At 38.0% G+C, this 22,985-nt stretch overlaps 1 protein-coding gene across 1 annotated transcript; it reads right to left on the bottom strand.

Annotated features, from left to right (window-relative positions):
* Positions 1-8,664: 8,664 nt before the first annotated feature.
* On the bottom strand, positions 8,665-9,336 carry LOC104244184 (uncharacterized). The gene has a single exon (XM_009799545.2). The coding sequence runs from the start codon at positions 9,334-9,336 to the stop codon at positions 8,665-8,667; it is 672 nt and encodes a 223-aa protein (XP_009797847.2).
* Positions 9,337-22,985: the final 13,649 nt, after the last annotated feature.

Raw genomic sequence — 22,985 nt, 5'->3', positions numbered from 1 at the left:
TTGCCACTTTGCTAATTTACCCTTAGGCATGGGTTTCTGAAAGATGTATTTTAGTGGATCCATCCTTGATAAGAGATTGTCAACTTCTGGGGCTATCTATGTCAAAACACAACAAGTGCATTCCAACAAAGAGTACCAAGCTTCGTAAGGCATAAACTTCTTGCTCAGATAATGTATCACCTGCTTCGCCCTTCCTGTCTGATCATGTTGTCGTAGATCGCAACCATAAGCCCCATCCAATACAGATAGATAAAGTAGCAGAGGTCTTCCTGGTTCTGGTGGGACCAACGCAGGTGGTTTAGATAAATACTCCTTGATTTTGTCGAAGGATTTTTGGCAATCTTCGGTACAACTTGTTGCAGCATCTTTCCTCAGCATTCTGAAGATTGGCTCCCATATCATGGTTGATTGTGCTATAAAGAGGCTGATGTAATTGAGGCGCCCAAGAAAATTTATCACATATTTCTTATTCTTTAGAGGTGGCAAGTACTGGATAGCTTTAATTTTTGACGGGTCTAGCTCAAAACCTCGGCGGCTGACAATGAAACCTAACAATTTTCCAGCAGGGACTCCGAAGGCACATTTTGCAGGATTCAGCTTCAAATTGTATTCTCGAAGCCGATCGAAAGATTTCTTCAGGTTTGCTATGTGATCCGAACTCCTTTTAGATTTTACTATAACATCATCCACGTACACCTCTATTTCCTTAGTATCATATCATGGAAGATAGTCGTCATGTCCCTCATGGAAGATATTCTCCATGGTATGATAAAGGCGGTCTTTTCGGCATCCTTTTCATCCATCCAAATCTGATGGTATCCTATGAAGCAATCCATAAAGGACTGGAGTGTATGCTTGGAACCGTTAAGTATGTATATGTTGGACAGCGGGAAATCATCCCTAAGACTTGCTTTGTTCAGATCCCGAGAATCAACACATACTCTAACTTTCCCATCTTTCGTCAAAACAGCACAATGTTGGCCAACCAGGTCGGGTATTCGACCATTTAGAGAACCTTGGCTTTGATTTGCTTGGTGACCTCCTCTTTTATCATCAAACTCATATTTGGCTTGAACTTTCTGAGCTTTTGCTTTACCGGTGGACACATGGGATTGGATGGTAGCTTTTGAGCTACTATGAATATGCTTAAACCAGTCATATCGTCGTAGGACCATGCAAAGATGTCCTTATATTCTTTTAGGAATATGATATACTCTTCTTTCTCTGACGGTGATAGATGAATGCTTATATGCATTTCTTTTACCATTTCGGAATCTCCTAAGTTAACGGCCTTAGTTTCCTCCAGATTAGACTTCAGTTTGTTTTCAAAGGTCTCTACTTCTCTGGCGATTTCCTCAAGTATTATATCATCTTCCGGATCCTCTAAATCACTGTCCTTATGTTGCGTTGTCTCATTACATGCACAGTCGTGGGTTCATCAGGATATGTAATAATTATACTGAAAAGAATGTATAAGATAATAATAAATATGAAAAGCAGTAATGCATTAATAAAACTTTAAAAATGTCAACAAGTACGACTCGATAGCTCGAGTAATTATTTCAAAACAAAATACTAAAAAATATCTTAAATGCTCAAAACTATTTAAAAATAATTCATGCTAATTTGCTAGGCTACCCAGGAACTCGGCGAGCCCGAGATGGTGCAGCAGTCCTGTTCTTGAGAACAACTTCTTCTTCCATGGTTTTAATGGTAAGGTCTTCCTTCTCCTCCTCCTCCTCCTCAACATTTGCACTGCAGTTCAATGTCATTTACATCTAGAAATAGCTTCCTCATGCTAGCCAAAATTTCATCTTTCTTAGAGCCCTACATCATGTCAGCTTGATGGAATGTCTGGTGCAGAGGTGGTATGGGTTGCTCTAGCGGATAGTAAGGAGCACGCCATGGAGGGGTCCAATCTTGATATTCTTGCCAAAAGTGGTGCCATGGTACCGTGGGTACAGGTTTGGTGATCCCCTGAAGTTTTTTGCCGAGCCCCTTGCCTAGTTCTACCCCGTCCACAACAATATGCTTTATATCTTGTTGCCACACTATCGGTCCTTTTCGATGACTTTAACCCATTCAATGCGATGATATGTTTCTCCACCTAGCTTCCTTCTATTTACGACGACTGGAACAGTCTTTGTTATTGTAGATGGGATTGATCCCATCTCCATGGATGATCACCTCGTGATGATTCCACTCGAACTTCAGCCTGGTGCAGATTTGAAGCCACTGCCCCGGCTGCATGTATCCATGGCAGCCCCAACAATAGATTCTAAGTAGCATATATATATATAGCACTTAGAACTCGACAACAAACCAAGTCGGACCCATCTATAGATTGAGTTTTATTTCTCCGATGGTGGCTCTTTTAAATCCATCGAACACATTTATATTCATGCTTCCCATTCGTATCTCGTGCATGCCTTTACCCAATCTCTTTGGAGTGGTCAGTGGACATATGTTAAGACTCAAACCTCTATCTATCAAGACCCTGGCGATGAAATTATCTTCAAATTGCACCATGATATGTAACGCCCTGTTGTGACTTAGTCCTTCGGGTGGTAATTCATCTTCGTGGAAAGTGATTTTGTGGCTCTCCATTACCTGTCCAACCATGTTAGCCATCTCTGGTGATGCTAGCGGGTACATAAGCTTCAATTAACACCTTCATCAAAGTATTCCTGTGTGCTTCTGAGTTTTGAAACAGTGATAAGATGGATAACTAAGCAGGAGTTTTGTTCAAGTGGTCAACAACAGAGTACTACCTTGCTTGTATCTTCCTCCAAAGATTGTTAATGCCAATCTCGACAACAGGCAGCTTAGGTGCAACTTCCTTACTCGTTCCTCCCAGATTCTCAGGTGTGTAAAATCTGCCAGTTCTAGTCATACCTTGTGTGACATCTGCTTCTTCCACTTTGGATTTTCCCTTTCTCCTTGCTTCCGCAACATAATCCCATGAGACGACATCAGACTTTAAGATGGTGTGGGATCTATTATCACAGTGAAAGGTGTAGCTACCTCAACTTCAAATGGCATCTGGGTTTGTACCACAACTAGCGTAAGGGTGACTGGAGATGTTTTAGGAGCGTCTCCCTCTCGGATGAGTCCGATGGACCCTTCTTGACCCATTCCTCATCAGTTTTTATCACATTCACTCCCTCACCTCTATGATCCAGGAGAGGATTTTTGCTAACATTTGGTGTAGCTTCCTTTGCTTGTACCTTAATATCGATCAGCGTCTGAATCTTATCTTTCAACGTGCGACATTCCTCAATGGTATGACCCTTCATCCTTGAATGATAAGAATAGGGGTAGCATAACCAGCAACCTTCAAGTCTCTTATACAGTTGGTCTATGGGTTCAACAATTGGGGTGTATTGTCTAGGAGGCCTGTTCGAAATTTGGACATGGATTTGGGTAGTTTGGCAGGCGGGTGGAGGTGAATGGAAATATGAAGGTTGAGCGTTATAGGTATGGTAGGTGGAAGGGTACTGGTATTTCAAGGGTGAGGGTTGATATGTGTATGGAGGTGTTTTGTATGTGAGGGGAGACTTAGAGCCTTGGGCTACTATCACGGTACCCACTTCTTTCTTCTTTGAAATACTTCCTGATTGCAAAGCTTTATTCGTGGCTAACAGTGCCTCGAAATTGGTTACCATTCCATTCTTAATTCCTTCTTCTATTCTATCTCCTAGCTTGATGATGTCGGAGAACTTGTGATTTTCAATGACCATCAACCTTTCGTAATACTGCTGATCTTGAGCTCTAACAAAGAACTTGTTCATTTGTTATTCTTCAAGTGCTGACCTTACCTTTGCGGCCTCTGATCTCCAACGAGTAGCATACTCGCCGAAGGTTTTTGTCGGCTTCTTCTTGAGGTTTTAAATGTAGAAAACATCTAGCACGTTTTCCATGTTGAACTCGAATCTATCCATGAAATATGATACCATACTCATCCAATTAACCCACTTCTTTGGGTTTTGACTAATATACCAAGACAAAACATCTAATATAAGGCTTCGCATGAACAATTTCATGTATATTTGTTCGTTCTTACCCACTCCTATGAGCTTGTCACAGTATGTTCTCAGATGCACCTTTGGATCCCCCATACCATCAAATATTTTGAACTTGTGAGGTTTTTAACCCTCCGGCAATTCCACATCTAGCTGAATACAAATGTTATCATAGTTTAGACCTTCAATTCCTTTCCCACCTTCAACACTCTAGACTCTAACTGTGAGCATTTTGAATTCCTCCGCCATGTTTTTAATGAGCAGGTCCTTCTCATTTAATTCAGGTATGTATATAGTTTGCTACATGGTGTGGGGTAAGGTTTCCACATATATTGGGTTGCTTTGATGAGTTCCCGGAACTTGGGTATATGGTTAGTCATTGGACAAGTTTTGGGGATCAAGAGTAGGTTCGTGCATTTGGGGAGGGGGTGATAAGTAGTGGTTTACGGGTATTGGATCGGATGATGGTGGTATTATTGAGGGGTCGGCACTGGTGGCGGATTAAGGTTCTGGGAAGGTGCGGGATTATGATACTGGTGTGGTATAAGAGGATTTTGGTGGCAGATTTTGGTTTTATGGGTTTTTTGGTGGTGTTTGGTCCTAGGTAGTCGGGTTTTATTGGTTGATGTCGGGAACATTAAGAGTGAAGGAGAGGTTTGCCAAATTTTGGACTTGCTCAAGATCGCCCTGTAGTTTCAGGATTTTCTACTCCAAAGTAAGACCAGCTCATTCTGCCCCAGAGTACTTCTACCATCTGAAGTTTCAACGTTTTCTGCCACAGTAGCATTGTCTTTCCTGATACTTAAATCATCCCTCTTCCCTTTTCCCTTACTTTTTCTTTTCGGGTCACTAGGTGGAAGAGAAGGTGGAGGACCTCTGGATCTAGTGTGGTATGATGATGATGTCATTATGCACAAACCAATGTTTGGGAATGGGAATAATCAATAAGAAAAGAAAAAGCAAAAGGTAACCAAGTTAGTAAGGTGAAAATAAAAGAATGTTTGTAGTATTTAAACTATATTTCACAAAGTTATGCAACAATTCGCGTCCTAATTTGGGGACCTCATTGTGCCTGAGTAGGCCTAAGCGACACATAGACTTGGAGAAAATTGACGCCAACTTTGCTTCATTTCATTAAAGCAAAAATAGGCTAAAACAATCTGTCACTAAATCGACAATAATAATAAAGTCACTAATGACATTAAGCCTTATTACATTAAAATCTAAGCTAGAAAGTAGTAAAGAACATTATCTCCTAATCTACTAGGTCCCCGAAGGACTTTTTCCATGCTTTTCTCTTTTGACCCCATCAATAAAATTTCCCAGATCGCTCATATCCAACAGCAAGTAAGCTTTTTCTAGACTTCCCCCCTTCGCCGTCGTCCATGCCTTGACAATCCGAGAGTCTTTTTCTCATATTCCCTTTTAGCTCCATCAGTCCTTGTTCCAAGTATTCCAATCTTTCTGTTGACTTAGTGGCAATATCTGTCCATTCCCTTATTGCTTCCATACTCACTTTGTGCTCCTCTATATGTTTAGCTTCAAACTCAAACACTCTTTTGCGTAGCCTCTTGTACTTAACTTGTGTCTTAGCCACTTCATCTATGATCCTATCCTTCAGATTGACTCCTGGCTTGACATCCCCTGCTACGTCGTCTTCTAACCATGATAGATAAAAGTACATACGACCGACGTGATACCTGTCTGGATTGATAATTTCTCTTTCCACAATTATCTTTTGGTTCCACATATGTTGTGCCTTAAACTTGAACAGAATCTGATGTTTTAAACGTCAATACCACATAAGGGGAGGGGGAGGGGTGATTTGTGTGGTACCCAATTTTCGCTTAACTGAACTATAGAAGGACCTGGTTCTTTTACGTGTTCCAACTACTAGTGTTTGCGGAATAATAAGTAAAGAAAATAAGGAACACAAAGATTTTTACGTGGAAAATACCTAGCTTAAAAGGTGAAAAAATTACAACCTACTACTCAGTAGGATTTTCCCAAACTTCCACTAAAATCACTGAGCCAAAACAGCATTTACAAAACTCTTTGTAAACCTAAGGATTAACTCTAATCCCGTTGTGGTACACAGCCTCAACTGTTGCGACAACTTCAAGTTAAATCTTACTTGAACACTCTAAGTACCTAATACAATTGCTTCTATGAAATCTAAAAGGTACAATGTAAAATCACATACTATAATTGAACTAGAATAAAATATAGACACTTGGAACTGGTTCTTCTATCTTGTTCAAGTAGCTTCAGGATTGCACGTTTGAATCACACATAAATTGCTTGCAAAATTCCCTTTCTCTTTTGCTCTCAATTTAAGCTTAACTTCTGCTTATGTGCATTACCTGTAAAAGAGAACAACACTAATATTTAATAGGTTAGTAATTAGAGATTGACTGGGATTCAAATGCTACTCTTCTATCATAGAAGAGTTCAAGGTGATCTCAAACTCTAACACTATCTTCTTCCCAAACTGTGTTCTCTTCATGTAAGGAGTCTTTCTCTCCTTATCCAATATGAAACCTTTTCGATCATATCAGTAGATATTGCTTCTCGATAAGGTAGATTTATCTCCTTCACGTGCATCTCACATGTACAAGTTGATCATGATTGTGCTTCACAAGATGGTCCTGGTTCATGTCTGAGTTCTTTTGTCAGTCTTCAAACCTTCACCTGTTCTTGGGCCAACAAATTCCCCCTTTTTAATGATGACAAACTCTGTGTTTTTTACTTACTTGGATCCTGTACGAACTCAGCTTAACCATCAATACAAAGTTTAGAAAATTCACTTATCATCAAGTACCAGGTTAATTAGGTTATAAATATCACTTATTCAGAATGTGTAAAGCACAATATCTCTTCCCCCTTTTGGAATCATCGAAAAGTTGCATATAAAGTGTGAGTCCCAGATTTTAATAAGTACTCATGGCCACTCGGACAACTGCAAGTGCAATCATGGTTTAATCATCAGTAATCAAGCTAACATATTTAAACTATCAAGGAAAGATTAACATTGAACAAGAGCAAACACAGTAGATATCATTGATAGAAGATATGTTACTACCACAATCCACAAGCAAAAAGCAAAAAACCATTTAAACCATGAGCAAAAAGAAAGAAAAATCCATAATCCGGGTCACTGAAGGTACTAGACAGGTTCAGGAGACAAAGGCTAGAATTCCTAAGGCACGGGGGAGCTATAGGGTTGGTCTTGGGCTTGGAGAAGATTCAACATATTGTGAAGAATTCTATCATTCTTCTCCTTTTCCTTGGTAAGCTCAATTCTGAGAGCATCCCTCTCAGATTCCACTTCTGCCACACGAGCCTTGAGCCTAGCTATCTTAGCATCCTTGGCTTCACTTTCCTGAACAATAGCCCTGACTTTACTGTTGATAGGAGTGTTCTTGGATGAACTAGGTTCATTTGGGATGGCATTGACTAAATAGTCACAAGCAAGCAGAGTATTAATGCCAAAGTGGTCCTTGGTTGAGGCCATTTCCCATTTCTTTAGAGGCACATTGCACCTATCCTGAACTGTAGTTAGAATAAAGCCATAGGGGGTAGCATAAGCCTTGGAGCCATTGATGACCCTGTCCAGTATCTTAATGAAGAATGTAGGCCAATTAATTTGCCTTCCACTTTCCATGCACTCCATCAGAACTAAGTCCATATAATTTGCAATATGCCTTCTCTCTTGCCTGGGCAATAGGCACTTGTTGACAAACTCAAAAATGACTTTGTGTTGTGGCCTCATTTCACTCTTCTGAACAACCCTAGCCTCATTCACATCTGCAGCATCACAGAACCTCCTCGTAATTTCAAGGGCAGTAGGAATGGAGTCCATACATGACCACTTTTGTCTTGTATAGTCATCAAACCCTTTAGAGGGTATGTCAAGAATCTTTCCTAGCTTCTTTGCATAAAATGTCACTTGAACTCCTTTCACCGGGCTGCTAACCTTGCCATATTTAACCTCTGCATTTTCCATGAACTCAATGATCTCATTCCTGGCTAGGCTTCCATCCATCTAAAGGACCATGTCCTTCCAGCCCTGAGCAGCTAAGGTATCCACCAGTCTCATCATTCCTAGTTCCACGAGGTCTTTCAGCAATCTGCCTTTCAAAAAATTTCTTTTTCCAAACATGGCAAGCTTGTCTTATTCACCATCAGACTCATCATCTTCTTCTTCTTCACCACTCTATTCCTCATCTTCAGAAATTCTAACTTGTTTACTTTTCACTGTAGACCTTGTCCTCTTGGCTCATGAAGGTTTAGCAGCCTCAAACACAAAGGAAGACTTCTTGGAAGAAGTCTTGGGCTTTTTGGGCTTAAGGGTCTGGACCTCCACTGTTGTAACTTTCTCCTGATGGACCTGTTTCATCTCCTCAACTTCCACAGCTTCTGAGGACTCCGCAACCTTCCCTTTTTCCTTTATCCATCCTTTTATTCTTACTCTCAGCTAGAGCCTTTTGTAGATCACTCTCACTCTGTTTTCACCTTGCTTCTTGTGGCTCTTCCCTTTGGCAAGGAAGTTTCAGTAGTTGTTAGGGATGAAGCCTTTCTTTTCTTGGAGGGTTTAGGAGCATTGGGGGCTTTTGGTGTGGGAGTTCTTCTTTTCTTTGGATCATAACTTGCCCCAACCTTTTTCATCAGGTCTGCTAGGGATCTTTTCAGTTGATGAACCAGGTTCATCTCCTTGTGCGCTTAGATTAACTAACCCTTCAACAACTTCACCAGAACCACTTCCCCCTAACTTCTTGATACTCTTTTCAACATTTTCTTGTTCAACCCCACTGATAGTAGGTACAGACAAATCAGCAGTGGGTGAATGATTAACCACTCTTTTTGCTTTTCCCCTCTCGTCACCACAGTCACCCTCTCTCTCTTTTTCTTTTTTAGATTTCTTTTTACCTCCACTCCTTCTTACCTCAGGTAATTCCACATCCCTGATAGGCCCAACCAAAACAAACCTATTTTCTAAATTCTCAGTCAAAGAAGAACTTACCTTAGAAGGGGATTCTTGAGTCTTCTCAGAGTTAGAAGACCCAAGTCCTTCCCCCTCACTAGAAGATTTGTACGACTCAGAATCAGAGTTGGAATCAGAGTCTTGGACCTGGCTTGCCTTTAATTTCTCATTCAATTTCTTTGAAAGAGCTCCAGAAGCTACTATTTTTCGAGCAAGCATTTTTACCTTTCTCAGCTTGGGTTTGGGAGATGTGCTAGGTGGAGGAGGGGTAGATGAATTAGAAGGAGTGGGTGGAGGAGGAGTTCTAGGTTTGTCTTGTAGGTTTGTCATTATTGCTGATTCTTTGAGAGAATTTGTGAGTTAGAACTTGGGAGAAGAAAGCAATTGAAAGTGAAGAGGGGTTTTTTGACGGTTGAGAATTATGAAAATGGCTAGAGGTAATGATGCATATTTAAAGAGAAATACACATTTAATGTATAACGGCAGCTTTTGCAGTGGTCAATTAGAGGTCTAATCAACTTGAAATTTTAGGTTTGAATGAACGATTAGGCTTCCCTAGATTTTAGGCAATTTTTTGATTTAGAGTTCTAAAGCCGACGGAACTGGTTCAAAAACAAACTAATAGAATTTTCTAAGGAGTTGAACAATTATAGGACTTCTGCTCATGATTTAAATATTTATATTTCTAATTGTGCAGAATATAAAAAACATACCTTAGCATTCAGATGAACCAATACTGATGAACCAGGTTCTTCATTTAGAATTCTCTTGACCATGCCTCGATTTACCATAATAGAGAATTTTGTAAGATATTAATGAGTCATATTAACACATATTACAGGAGTATACTAATTACAGTATAAAGTTGAGTAAAAATTAATCTAGATATTTACACAAGTTTAGATATCCTAGCCAATTTTTTTTTCAATTTATTTTCATTGTGCATTCTGAGCTGGTCCTATTAGGTGATCTTAATCATCCCTAATTCCAACCTGTTCCTCTCAATGTTTTCTCTACTCAGGATGTCAGCAATTTATTTATCAGTAGCATAGAATTCTATGGAGATCAATCCTTTCTCATAGTTATCTCTTAAGAAGTGGTATCTAATATCTATGTGCTTAGTCCTCTTATGATGAAAAATGTTCTTTGTCATACTTATAGTACTAGTTTTATCACATAAGATAGGAATGCAACCAACTTTAATGCCAAAATCTATCAACTGTTGTTTGATCCACAGCAATTGAGCACAACATGAGGCCGCATCAACATATTCAGCCTCAATAGTGGATAAGGCCATTGAATTCTACTTTTTAGTGGCCCATGATAGAAGACATGAACCAAGAAAATGAGCCATACCTGAGGTGCTCTTTCTATCCACAAGGAAACCTGCATAGTCAGCATCAATATACCATACTAGATTGAAATTACTATCTTTAGGGTACCAAAGACACATATTAGTAGTGACTTTCAAATATCTCAGTATCCTCTTGACAACAGTCAAGTGAGATTCCTTTGGATTAACCTAAAAACGAGCACATAACCCTACATTGAAAACTATGTCAGGTCTGCTGGAAGTAAGATACAAAAGTGAACCAATCATACCCCTATACAACTTCTGATCAACAGATGAACCAGGTTCATCTATGTCTAATTTAGTGGCAGTTGCAATGGGGGTGTCTATTTCCTCTGATTCATCCATTTTAAGCTTTTTGATCAACTCTTTTGCATATTTCTGATGATGGATAATGGTTCCATACGGGTTTTGTTTGATCTGTGAGCCTAAGGAAAAGCTAAGCTCACCCATCATAATCATTTCAAACTCACTCCCATTAATTTTCAAAATCCTTACTTAGTTTTTCAGTGGTTGCCCCAAAAATTATGTTATCAACATATATTTGTACCACAAGAAGATCCTTAGATTTTTCCCTCAAGAATAGAGTACTGTCAATTTTACCTCTTTTGTAGCCATGTTCAAGTAAGAATTTGGACAATCGTTCATACCATGCTCTAGGAGCCTGCTTGAGTCCATAGAGAGCCTTGTCTAATTTGTACACATCTTCAGGACATTCCTTGCTCTCAAACCATGGAGGTTGTTTAACAAACACTTCTTCTTTTAGGTAGCCATTCAAGAAGGTACTTTTGACATCCATCTGATGATGAGTGAATTCCATTTGTGCTGCAAAGGCTATGAGGAGTCTTATTGCCTCCAGTATTGCAACTGGAGCAAAAGTCTCATCATAATCCATACCCTCCTCTTGGCTATAATCTTGGACCACCAGTCTTGCCTTATTTCTTGTAACAATTCCATCTTCATCAAGCTTGTTTCTGAAGACTCATTTTGTGCCTATTACAGATCTGTCATTGGGTCTTGGAACTAGATGCCAAACTTGACTTCTCTTGAATTGATTGAGTTCATCTTGCATTGTATTTACCTAATCTGCATCATGCAAAGCCTCAACAACATATTTAGGTTCAACAAGAGATAGGAAAGCATCAAAAGCACACATATTCTTTAATTGTGATCTAGTTTTAACATCAGAGGTTGGATCAGTAATTATGTTCTCAATGAGTTGAGAACTTTGATACTTGTGAGGTTTTACAACCAACTGATTTCTGCTTGATGTTTCTCCCATGTTTTGTTACTGAGGAACAGGTTCATGAACAGGTTCCTTTAGGGAATTGGTTTTAGTTCCTCTTTGTTCTGTTCCCCTTGTCAGGTTGCCCTGGATGGAAGAACCTGTTCCTTCTTTTGGTGCAACTTTAGCTTGAGCTGAGACTTCACTCAAATCTTTAACCATCTCAATAGCTTCATCTTCATGTTCCTGTCTATCAGAAAGAATGTTAGTTTCATCAAAAACTACATGTACACTTTCTTCTACACACAAAGTTCTTTTATTGAACACTTTATAAGCTTTTCTATGTGAAGTATATCTCAAGAATACTCCCTCATCACTTCTGGGATCAAACTTACCTAGAGAGTCCTTTCCATTATTGTGCACAAAGCACTTGCATCCAAATGCCCTAAGATAGGATATGTTTGGTTTTCTCCCTTTAAGTAACTCATAGGGAGTCTTCTATACAAGAGGTCTAGTCATGCATCTATTAATGATGTAACATGCAGTATTTATAGCCTCTGCCCAGAAGCTATGGGGCAGTTTACTAGAAAGAAGCATAGTCCTAGCCATATCTTCAAGAGTCCTATTCTTTCTTTCAACTACTCCATTTTGTTGAGGAGTCCTAGGGGCAGAAAAATTATGATCTATACCATGTTAATCACAAAATTCATCAAACTTAACATTTTCAAATTCAGTTCCATGATCAGACCTGGTTGATGCAAGTTGATTACATAGTTATTTCTGCGTTTTTCTAACAAAGGCAGTAAACATGTCAAATCCTTCATCCTTAGATGTTAAGAACAGTACCCGGGTAAACCTAGAGTAATCATCAATAAGTACCATCACATATTTCTTACCACCTCTTCTCAAAGTACTCATTGGACCACAGAGATCCATATGAACCAGTTCCATCGCCCTGGTTGTGCTTACCATTTCTTGCTTTTAAAGGTTGATCTTACCTGCTTCCCCCTTGCACAGGCCTCACAAACTTTGTCTTCCTTGGACTTGATGTTAGGTAACCCTATCACCTGGTCCTTGGAGACTAATTTGTTGAGTTGATTCAGACTTTCATGACCAAGTCTTTTGTACCACAAGACGGGATCATTGTCCAACATACCCAGGCAAGTGAGTTTATTTTCTGAAAGAACGGACAAACCTACAATGTAAATATTGTTCCCTTAAAAACAATCTTTTTAGTGGTAAGATTAATCATAAAGCATTTGGTAGAGGTAAATGCTACAAGGTTACCTTTGTCACACAGTTGTGATACACTGATTAGGCTATATTTCAAGCCATCTATTAAGCAGATATTCTCAATGGAATTTGAGTCTGTCTTACCTACCTTTCCAACCCCAATAATCACACCTTTCTTCCCATTTGTAAAGGAGACATTACCTCCTTTTAAGTCCTCAAGTGAAAGGAACCGGTTCTTGCTTCCAGTCATATGTTTTGAGCAGCCACTATCCATGTACCATATTTGGCTACTTCCCTTCACTTGGACCCGCAAAAAGAAATCAGGGGTTAGACTTAGGAACCCAAACTAGTTTGGGTCCCTTTCTATAGTCAAAGTGGTAAATTAAATTCCTTTTAGCCCACCCAGGCAGCCTATTTTTCTCTTGAACAAAGGTTTTGTTCTTTTGACTGGCATTTTCTTTTGCATTACATTCATTTTGTAATGACCAGTCTTGCCAAAGTGTATGCAGATTTTGTTTTCAGGAAGAGTGATGTACTTGCTTTTGGGGTCCCACTTAGGTGCTTGGGTCCCATAGCCAAGTCCTCTCATATTGCTACTGTGATGTTCTTGTAGCCAGGATAGTGCATCAGAAACCTTATTCCACTTGCAAGTTTTGTCTAGCTCATCTTTCTTGTACATCTCATCCTTCATTTTCCTAGGTTTTCTTCTAAGGTGAGACGTGTGTGATCAGTTTTCTTATTACCTGTTCCTAATTTTAGTTTTGAATTTTCAAACCTAAGTTCTAGGATACTGGTGTCGATTTCAAGAATCTGGTTCTTCAACTCAGCATTTTTACTATCACTCGCATTAGCCCTAGATTATATATTTTTGCACTTGGCTTTTAAGATCACACACTCCCTAGACAGTTGTTCCTTCTCATTGTTAATTATCGCAGACTCATCGATGAAGTCTAGCAATAGTTTAGATAACCTTTCTTTAGACAAAAATTTAATCTTGCCTTTGAGATGAAGCACACTTACCTCCTGTTCATCATCTGATTCTTCGATGGCCATAAGTGCTTGTTCATCTCCAGCTTCATCTTCTGAATCCTCATCTGATGTTTCTCCCCAAGTAGCAACTATAGCCTTTGTTGATCCTTTGTTCCTTTTGGGTTGAACCTATTCCTTCTTCCAGTTCTTTCGTTCAACCCTTTCCTTCTTCCATTCAATTTCCCACTAAGGACAGTTCTTGATCATGTGATCAGTTTTGCCACATTTGTAGCAACCATCGTTGGTCTGTTTCTCAGGAGCCCTTGGTTTGTTGAAGGTTGTACCTTTTGAAGGACCCTTTCCTCTCATTAGGTAATTTTTGAAATCCCTTGTGATCATGGCCATTTCATCATCCTCCAGATCTGCACCTTCAGCTATTCTGAGAGTCAGACTCCTTTTCTTTTTGGGTACATCCATTTTCATGGTTTGCCTTCTCAGTTCATAGGTAGTGAGGTTTCCAATCAGTTCATCCAACTTGAGAGTAGCAATATTCTTTGATTCCTGAATAACAGTGATTTTGCTTTCCCAAGTCACTGGTAAGACCCTTGTCAAGATTTTATCAACCTTGTCTTCTTCAAGGGTAATTCTCCCTAGATATTTAAGTTTGTTTGTTAGTGTTGTAAACCTTGTGTACATCTCCTGGATAGTTTCTCCTTCCTTTATAGTGAAATTCTCATATTGAGAATATAGTAGTGTTCCTCTTGATCTTTTTACTTGAGGAGTTCCTTCATGAGCCACTTGTAAAGTGTCCCATATCTCCTTAGCAATAGTACAACTTTGAATCATGTTGTAGTCATCTGGACCCAGTCCACACACAAGCCATTTCTTGGACTTGTCATTCTTTTCCCATTTCTTCAAATCTTCAGCAATGCAATCAGCTCTTGTCTTTGACACGTCCACTCCTTCAGCATTCTTCTTTGTAGTCGCCAGGGGACCATCAATGACTATGTCCCAGAGTTCATAGTCTTCTCCTATGATGTGATCTCTCATCATGTTCTTCCACCAAGAATAGTGCTGACCATTAAAGAGTGGAGGCCTAGCAGTGGATTGCCCTTCCCAGTTTCTAGGTGGTGCACTCATCTTGATCCTTTCCTAAGGTGTTAACCTTTTCAAGGATAACCCGCTCTGATACCAATTGATGTTTTAAATGTCAATACCACACAAGAGGGGGAGGGGTGATTTGTGTGGTACCCAATTTTTGCTTAACTAAACTATAGAAGGACCTGGTTCTTCTACGTGTTCCAACTACTACTGTTTGCGGAATAATAAGTAAAGAAAATAAAGAACACAGAGATTTTTACGTGGGAAACACCTAGCTCAAAAGGTGAAAAAACCACGACGTACTAATCAGTAGGATTTTCCCAAACTTCCACTAAAATCACTAAGCCAAAACAGCATTTACAAAACTATTTGTAAACCTAAGGATTAACTCTAATCCTGTTGTGGCACACAACCTCAACTGTTTCGATAACTTCAAGTTAACTCTAACTTGAACACTCTAGGTACCTAATACAATTGTTTCTATGAAAGCTGAAAGTTACAATGTAAAATCACCTACTATAATTGAACTAGAATAAAAGATAGACACTTTGAACTGGTTCTTCTATCTTGTTCAAGTAGCTTCAGGATTGCACGCTTGAATCACACATAAATTACTTGGAAAATCGCCTTGCTCTTTTGCTCTCAATTTAAGTTTAACTTCTGCTTATGCGCATTACCTGTAAAAGAGAACAACACTAATATTTAATAGGCTAGTAATTAGAGATTGACTGGGATTCAAATGTTACTCTTCTATCGTAGAAGAGTTCAAGGTGATCTCAAACTATAACACTATCTTCTTCCTAAACTGTGTTCTCTTCATGTAAGGAGTCTTTCTCTCCTTATCCAATATGCAACCTTTTCGATTAGATCAGAAGATATTGCTTCTTGATAAGTTAGATTTATCTCCTTCACGTGCATTTTACATGTACAAGTTGATCATGACTGTGCTTCACAAGATGGACCTGATCCATGTCCGAGTTCTTTTGTCAGTCTTCAAAACTTCACCTGTTCTTGGGCCAACAGAATCAAATCTCCCTTGAAATCTACTTTGTACTAGGCCATATTGGAAACCCAAGGTATGACTTATTTTCTTCCAGCTTGTCTCATTACCCTTGTAGGAGTGTAAGGGTAAATACCTCGCAGCCCGATTAGTACCAAATGGGTAGTCCCCTTTGATCTGATGATGAACTCCCTACTGGGAAACCATTTGAACATCCAATGTACCTGCTCGTCTGTTAGATTGCTAAAGAAACGCACCAAACCTACATCATTTCCAGGCTTTGCAAACCTGTATGGAAGAAATGTCATTTTCTTTGGGTGATGGTTGGCTATGTGGTCATTCAACCGCCTTCGCAGAAACTCTTGACGGTACTCTCCCCATTGAAAGTGTTCCAACAACCAGATTTGTAGCAATAGATTACTGATAACTAGGGATTCCAGCCTAATTTATGCTCCTTTTTGCTTAGGTTTAGGATTAAAAGTGTGTACAAGTATTTCCAAAAGCTAACTTATTATATCTGTTTGCAGTGTTTGGTCAAAAAGAGATAAGAAAGTCATAACTAGCTCATAAAGGAGTGAAACCTGCACAAGGTCAAAGCTGAGTCAAAGGCGCTGACAACAAAGAATTAGAGCGGATGCGGAAGGTCCACCGCTGAGGCATTAGTAATTACGCTCTCAGCGGATTGAGGTTCATATATTCATTTTTGGTTTTAATAGTCACCGCTGCCCGCGGTGAAATTGTGCGGCAGCAGAATCATCTAACGTGACCGCCATCCAATTCTCGCCCTCAGCGGAATTAAGAATCAAAGAACTATAGTTTGGAGCTCAAATTGAGAAGCGCGGTCCGCAAACATATTTCGCGGCCGCAGTTGAAGGTAGCGTTGAGGCGGGTGATTTTCCGCTCCCAGCGGACTCAAGTTTAGACCAAGTTCATAAAAGAAGAACCGCGGTTCACGCTTGCTTTTGCGCGGCCGTGGAAGTCCAAGCGCCGGATTGGTGAACTGATAATCCCAATAGGTTTGTACGATGATTTCATACTAGGGCGTATATTCGGATTTGGATTCAGAGTTTCCTAGAAGATTTTCGCTCTATTTGCCGAACAAGAAAAACTAGACATACCATCAAAGGAAGACACAAAGTAATCTGCACTATTGAAGGCATTTCCTTAAACTTCCAATTAAGTAAATTAGTATATTATGGGTATATTGTAGGTTTGTGATTGTTAATTCAGTATGCGTAGAAAATTATACACGACATAATAATGGTATATCATACATTAATTAGTATTTGTTTAGTTATGTATGAATATATAATTATATTATATCATGTATTAAGGGTATATTGTAGACTTTTATTTTATTAGTTAAGTGTGTAATAATTATATACACATTATAATAATGGTATAACGTACATCACATTTGTTTATTTATGTGCACATACGTAATTATATACATGGTATAATAAAGATATTCATGGTATAATAAAGATTAAGAAATTAGGTTAAGAATTTTTAAAAAACGGAGAATGTCAGTAGCAAGAGAATTAGATTGAGGGTGAATTCGAAGGGAATATCAAATATACTTATTAAATCAATTGTATACTCAAAGTCAGTATTTTGATCGATTAAATATCATTTTGGTTAAAATTATCTAATAATCGATTATAAATAGTAAGAAAGAAGAACTAAAATACAAACCAAACCTGCATGTGGTCATCTATTTATATATATATAATCGATTATATTCTATATATAAATATAAATATAAATATATATATATATATATATATATATATATATATATATATAAGAGATCTTTCTAATACCTTTATATAAAGAGGCAAATATGTTGTTATAAACCAAGGAACAAAATACATAATTTGATTATGCAAAGCACAAGTTTCATAAAATTCTTGAGAAATACTATTCAAATCATCTTTGCTATAAGCATCGAAAAACCACGTTTTAAACTGGCTCCATTTATCACTAAAAAATTTCTTTTGAATATATTTTCGTGCCCGAGAATCGGGGCTAAAATCAATTTGGTGTAGAATAATTAAGTACTATTGGGGTCTGGTATTATATATATATATATAAAATATTAATAAAGTCTTGTTAGTAAATTCAATTTTAAATTGGATTAATTAACATGGAAAGTTTTATGGTATTGTTTACAATTTTTAACCTATTTGATATGGGAGTTAATTTTTTAATAGTATATATATATATATTAACCAAGAGATATAATTTTATTTTTCTATTCCAAATAGAATATTTTAATTTGTTCACAATATTAATTATATCCTCTGTGCTAGCAAAGAATATAATAATATTTCATTTGGACTAATAACTAAATTTATTTGACTAATTAAATTCTTTAATTTAATTATCAAATAATAAAGCAATTAATCCTTTAGCAAAGATCAGAACACTCGTTAGTGTGCGACCCCATAGGTTCAATACTAAGCCGGTAGTAAATTGATCACATCAATATACTAATCAAGGGTGGCGTCTAGCAACATTCCTTAACGACCGGATAGCATGAAGTATACAATTTACTCTCAAGAACATGTAGAAGAATAATGTATTAATTCCTTTTGTCATTATAGCTTTGGGTCACCTTAGGATATGGTTCAACTGTCAAATCCTAATAGGCGACCAACTATGTATTCATGTCAAAATATAATCAACCATTGAATGACCTAAGAAACTCTTTTCTTCTTTCATTCAATCGCCCTGGCCAAGGTCTTAATTTGGTCGGTTATAATTCATGACAACATGGAGCTTAAATTTATTACCAAGAGTTGACAGATTACGTCTCGATCAATCACTAATTCTACAAGTATTTAATCATACCCAATATCCTTTCAACTATCGCCCTAAGGCCATAGTTGTCTAGTATCAAAGTACAATAAATAACTTGTCAATTACTATGATGATATCCGGTCAAAGGAAGTTCTTACATCACATTCTTCCAGAGAATATCTCATTGACAGTTTATGGTAATTCTAACCATTAGGAATTATCCAATGAGTCGGTTCAATGATCATATCTCTGTATGCATCATCTATCTATGTGATTTAGTTAATGAGATCAATTAATCTTTATCCTATAAAGATGAACACGTAGATATTGATTTAACCGGATTATGAATGTCCAAATTAATAATCCTATGATCAAGAACGTAATTTAGATTAAATTATAAGAGACTTCACTCTCATTATCATGATCTCTATCACAATGTCAAGTCTCAAAATTTAATCAAGGACCTTATCAAATTAATCAAGCAATTAATAACAATGATAAAAGAATATCAAATGCCATATATATATTTTATATGAAATAAATTCACAAAAAAAATATGTTCAAATCATCAAATATGACATTGGATCTAGGGCATCTAATATATCCCTAACAACCATTTGATAGCAAAATGTCATCTTTTTACAAATTAAACAAGTCTCTCCATAGACCACTGGTAAACTAGATTGATTGAGTTGTTGAAGAAGAGAAATAAACCATTCTGCATTATGTTCCAAGTGCACCTCAATTCCTCACACCTTATTCCATCTCTATTCAAGTCAAATAGAAGGAAAGTTCCACTCCTCGGACCAGCGGTCATGTTACATAAAAGATTAGGTACTAATGCCCCACTATTATTAACTGGAACTATGTACCTATGAAGATTTGATTGTTTAAGGCCGACCGTAGGAACGATTACATCGTTCATTTTACAGTCGATGTATAGTGGATCAATCAACTCACTAATGACATCTACATTGAATGATATAGGTGACATTGACCAGTTGAAAATTAAATTTTGCTCGAAGTTAAAATAGAGATATAAACCATCTTGCATTATATTCCAAGTGCACCTTTTATGCCTAATATCACACCTAGGTACATCTCTGTAAAATTTAAAAAGAAGAAAGGTTCCATACCTAGGACCAGCAGTCATGTTACATAAAAGAGTTGGTTCTAATCAACAGGATATCTATGAACATTTGATTCTTTAAGGCCAACTTTTTCTTCGATAATATTATTGTTCATTATATATGTATTGGGAAAAAACTGAGCCTGAATATTGAAGATGACGTGTCATGACATGTGGACTGGTCAAAAGGTCAAAACGCAATAAATAGCCAAGAGGCACGGGCGACAACAGATATGGGGAGAAGAAAAGCAACATAGGTGTGGACCGTTACTCAAATGGCATCAGTCTCGTACCTATTCGAGTCATTTAAAGACCGAAGATCGGAAGAAGTTGAAGATACGAATCTGATGACGTAAAAGAGTCTAAATATAGCATTAAATATCAAATACGTTAGAAAATTTGAATTAAATAGAAATGATTGTGTAACGTTTCTTTTAATGTCATTTATTGCTCATAATTGCCTCATTAAGACAAAGGCATTACACCTTCTCCTAGAATCAACTATAAAAGGAGAAGGACTCAACATCTGTAGGTACACGAAATATTATTGAGATTACACTGAAATACAAAACTACTTATTACTTTATTATTCTCAGAAGTCTTCTATTATTTTCGTCTCCTGATTATCAGTAACCCGAATTTCTCTTTATTTCTAGCTTTGACCAAAGACTCAGATTTTTGGTTAAACAAATTGGTTCCGTTACCGGGAATCTGATAATCTTTTCTTTTAAGCTACATTCTATCCGTTGTTATCATCATGTCAAACAACAATAACAACAACAACAATAACAGTGAAGACACCTTGGGAAACCATGAAAATCAAATCCATCAAAATCAAGGAGATTTACAGAACATTGACGTGGTTCCCTCCCCTCAAAATTCACCACGTTAATCTCGTGAAGGCACTCCTGCTCCTGAATCTCGTGCTGATCAACAAGAGCAATATGAATATTTTGAAGGGGCAGATGAAGCTTTACAAAAAGTAATTGATGCACGGGTTAGCAAAGCTCTTCAGGCTCTAGTTAGTCGATTACCTGTTGTACCACCCACACCTACTCCTAATAATAATACATTGGAGAATCCTCGTTCTGGCCTTATTAATTCTGGAAATGGAGGAACCCCCAGTGAACCACAGGAAGAAGAACCAGGTAATTCAAATAATTCTCATTTGCAAAATTTAATACTAACTTTGCAGAAACAGCTTAAGGAACAGAATGAGCGCATCGAGCAAATCCCTGGAGTTCCTCCTGTAATCAAAGGAGTGGATGTGGATAAATACTCACACCAACCTTGGAAACCAAGTGCTGCTCCCCTTCCAATCCCTAAAAAGTTCAAAATGCCTGACATCTCGAAATATGATGGCACCACAGACCCACGCGATCACGTAACTGCATTTACTACGGGTGTAAAAGGCAACGACTTGACCAAGAAAGAAATTGAATCCGTATTGGTCAAGAAATTTGGAGAAACACTCACTAAGGGTGCATTAACCTGGTATTCTCTTTTACCTGAAAATTCTATAAACTCTTTTGCTGAGCTTGCAAATTCTTTTATTAAAGCATACTCAGGAGCTCAAAAGGTTGAAAAAAGAATGGAAGACATTTTCAAAATTAAACAAGGGGACTCAGAGTTGCTTAGAGATTTTGTTGATAGATTCCAACATGAGAGGATGACTTTACCTCGTATACCCGATAACTGCGCCGCAATAGCTTTTGCAAGCAACTTAAATGATAAAAGTTCAGAAGCCACGAAAAGACTTAAAGAAAGCCTTCGAGAGTTTCCTGCAACCACGTGGAATGACGTTTATAACAGGTATAGTACGAAGCTGCGAATTGAGGAAGATACCATACCTCAGTTTCATCATGAAGAAAGGAGCAATCCTAGAAGATCAGAAACCGAAAAAAGATCAGGTAAAAACAGGTACGATCCATATATGGGACCTGCAGGGAAAGACTCACGGTCAAAGCAGGATAGTCAACGATATGATCAAAAATCGAGGAACAGGGAATCTGGTTCTTCATCAAGGTTCAAAAATGACCGAAATAGACAAGAGTCACGAGATGATGACAGAAGTATAAAGGCAAGGTTCGGTGGATATAACTTTAATGTCACTACCTCCGAGCTCGTAGCTGTTTTGAGGAGCATGAGAGATAAGGTACGATGGCCAAAAGAGATGCGGTAAAATCCAAATAGACGCAATCCAGACCATTGGTGCGAATTCCACAATGATCACGGGCATAAAACTTCAGAATGTAAATTCTTACAAAGTGAAGTGGATCATTTATTGAAACAAGGGTATCTCACCGAGTTATTTAGTGAGAAAGGTAAGCAAGCATATATGAAAAATAGGCAAGAGCCACCAAAGCCCCCTTCACCCAAGAGAACCATGAATGTTATAAGTGGGGGAAATGATTTTCACGGTGTAACATATATGGCTTCCAACAAGGTTTCTAAAGTAACGATAACACAGGGAAACGGGTACGGCAGATTTTAGAAAACGAAAGTATTTCTTTCGATGATACAGATACCGAAGGAGTAATGACCCCACATAATGACGCACTGGTAATATCTTTACTTGTACATGATACTAATATAAAACGAGTTTTGATTGATCCAGAAAGTTCCGTAAATATTATACTGTTAAGGGTATTACGTGAAATGCAAGCTGAAGACAAAATGATACCTAAGGCGCATACCTTATCCGGGTTCGACAATTCAAGTGTGGTAACAAAATGAGAGGTAATTCTAACAACTTTTGCTGCAAGTGTTGTTAAAGAAACTAAATTTCAAGTAGTAGATATGGAAATGGCTTACAATATGATCATAGGGAGACCTTGGATCCATGATATGGATGATGTCCCATCAACTCTATATCAAGTTATTAAATTCCCATCACCGTGGGGAATTTGCCAAATTCGTGGGGATCAGCAGACAGCCAGGAGTATCAACGCTGTAACAGATACGAGCACTGTAAATAAAGAAAAATAGCAATTACAGGAAACAGTTAAAGGTATCAAGGATCAAACCCCAACTGAACAAGAAAAGACAGATTTAGACTCGAGACCTGATACAATTCAAGAACCTGAAGAGAATGAAAATATCAAAACAACAATTGAAGAGCTTGAGGCTGTGATATTATTTGAGCAATGGCCTGAACGGAAGGTTTATG

This window comes from Nicotiana sylvestris, chromosome 1 (assembly GCF_000393655.2).
Source record: "Nicotiana sylvestris chromosome 1, ASM39365v2, whole genome shotgun sequence".
In the NCBI taxonomy this organism is placed as follows: Eukaryota; Viridiplantae; Streptophyta; class Magnoliopsida; order Solanales; family Solanaceae; genus Nicotiana; species Nicotiana sylvestris.
This window is presented reverse-complemented; position numbering and strand designations above follow the sequence as displayed.

Bases quoted from the DNA above. Each gene is read 5' to 3' on its own strand.
- LOC104244184 (XM_009799545.2), bottom strand. From the start codon at position 9,336: ATGACAAACCTACAAGACAAACCTAGAACTCCTCCTCCACCCACTCCT.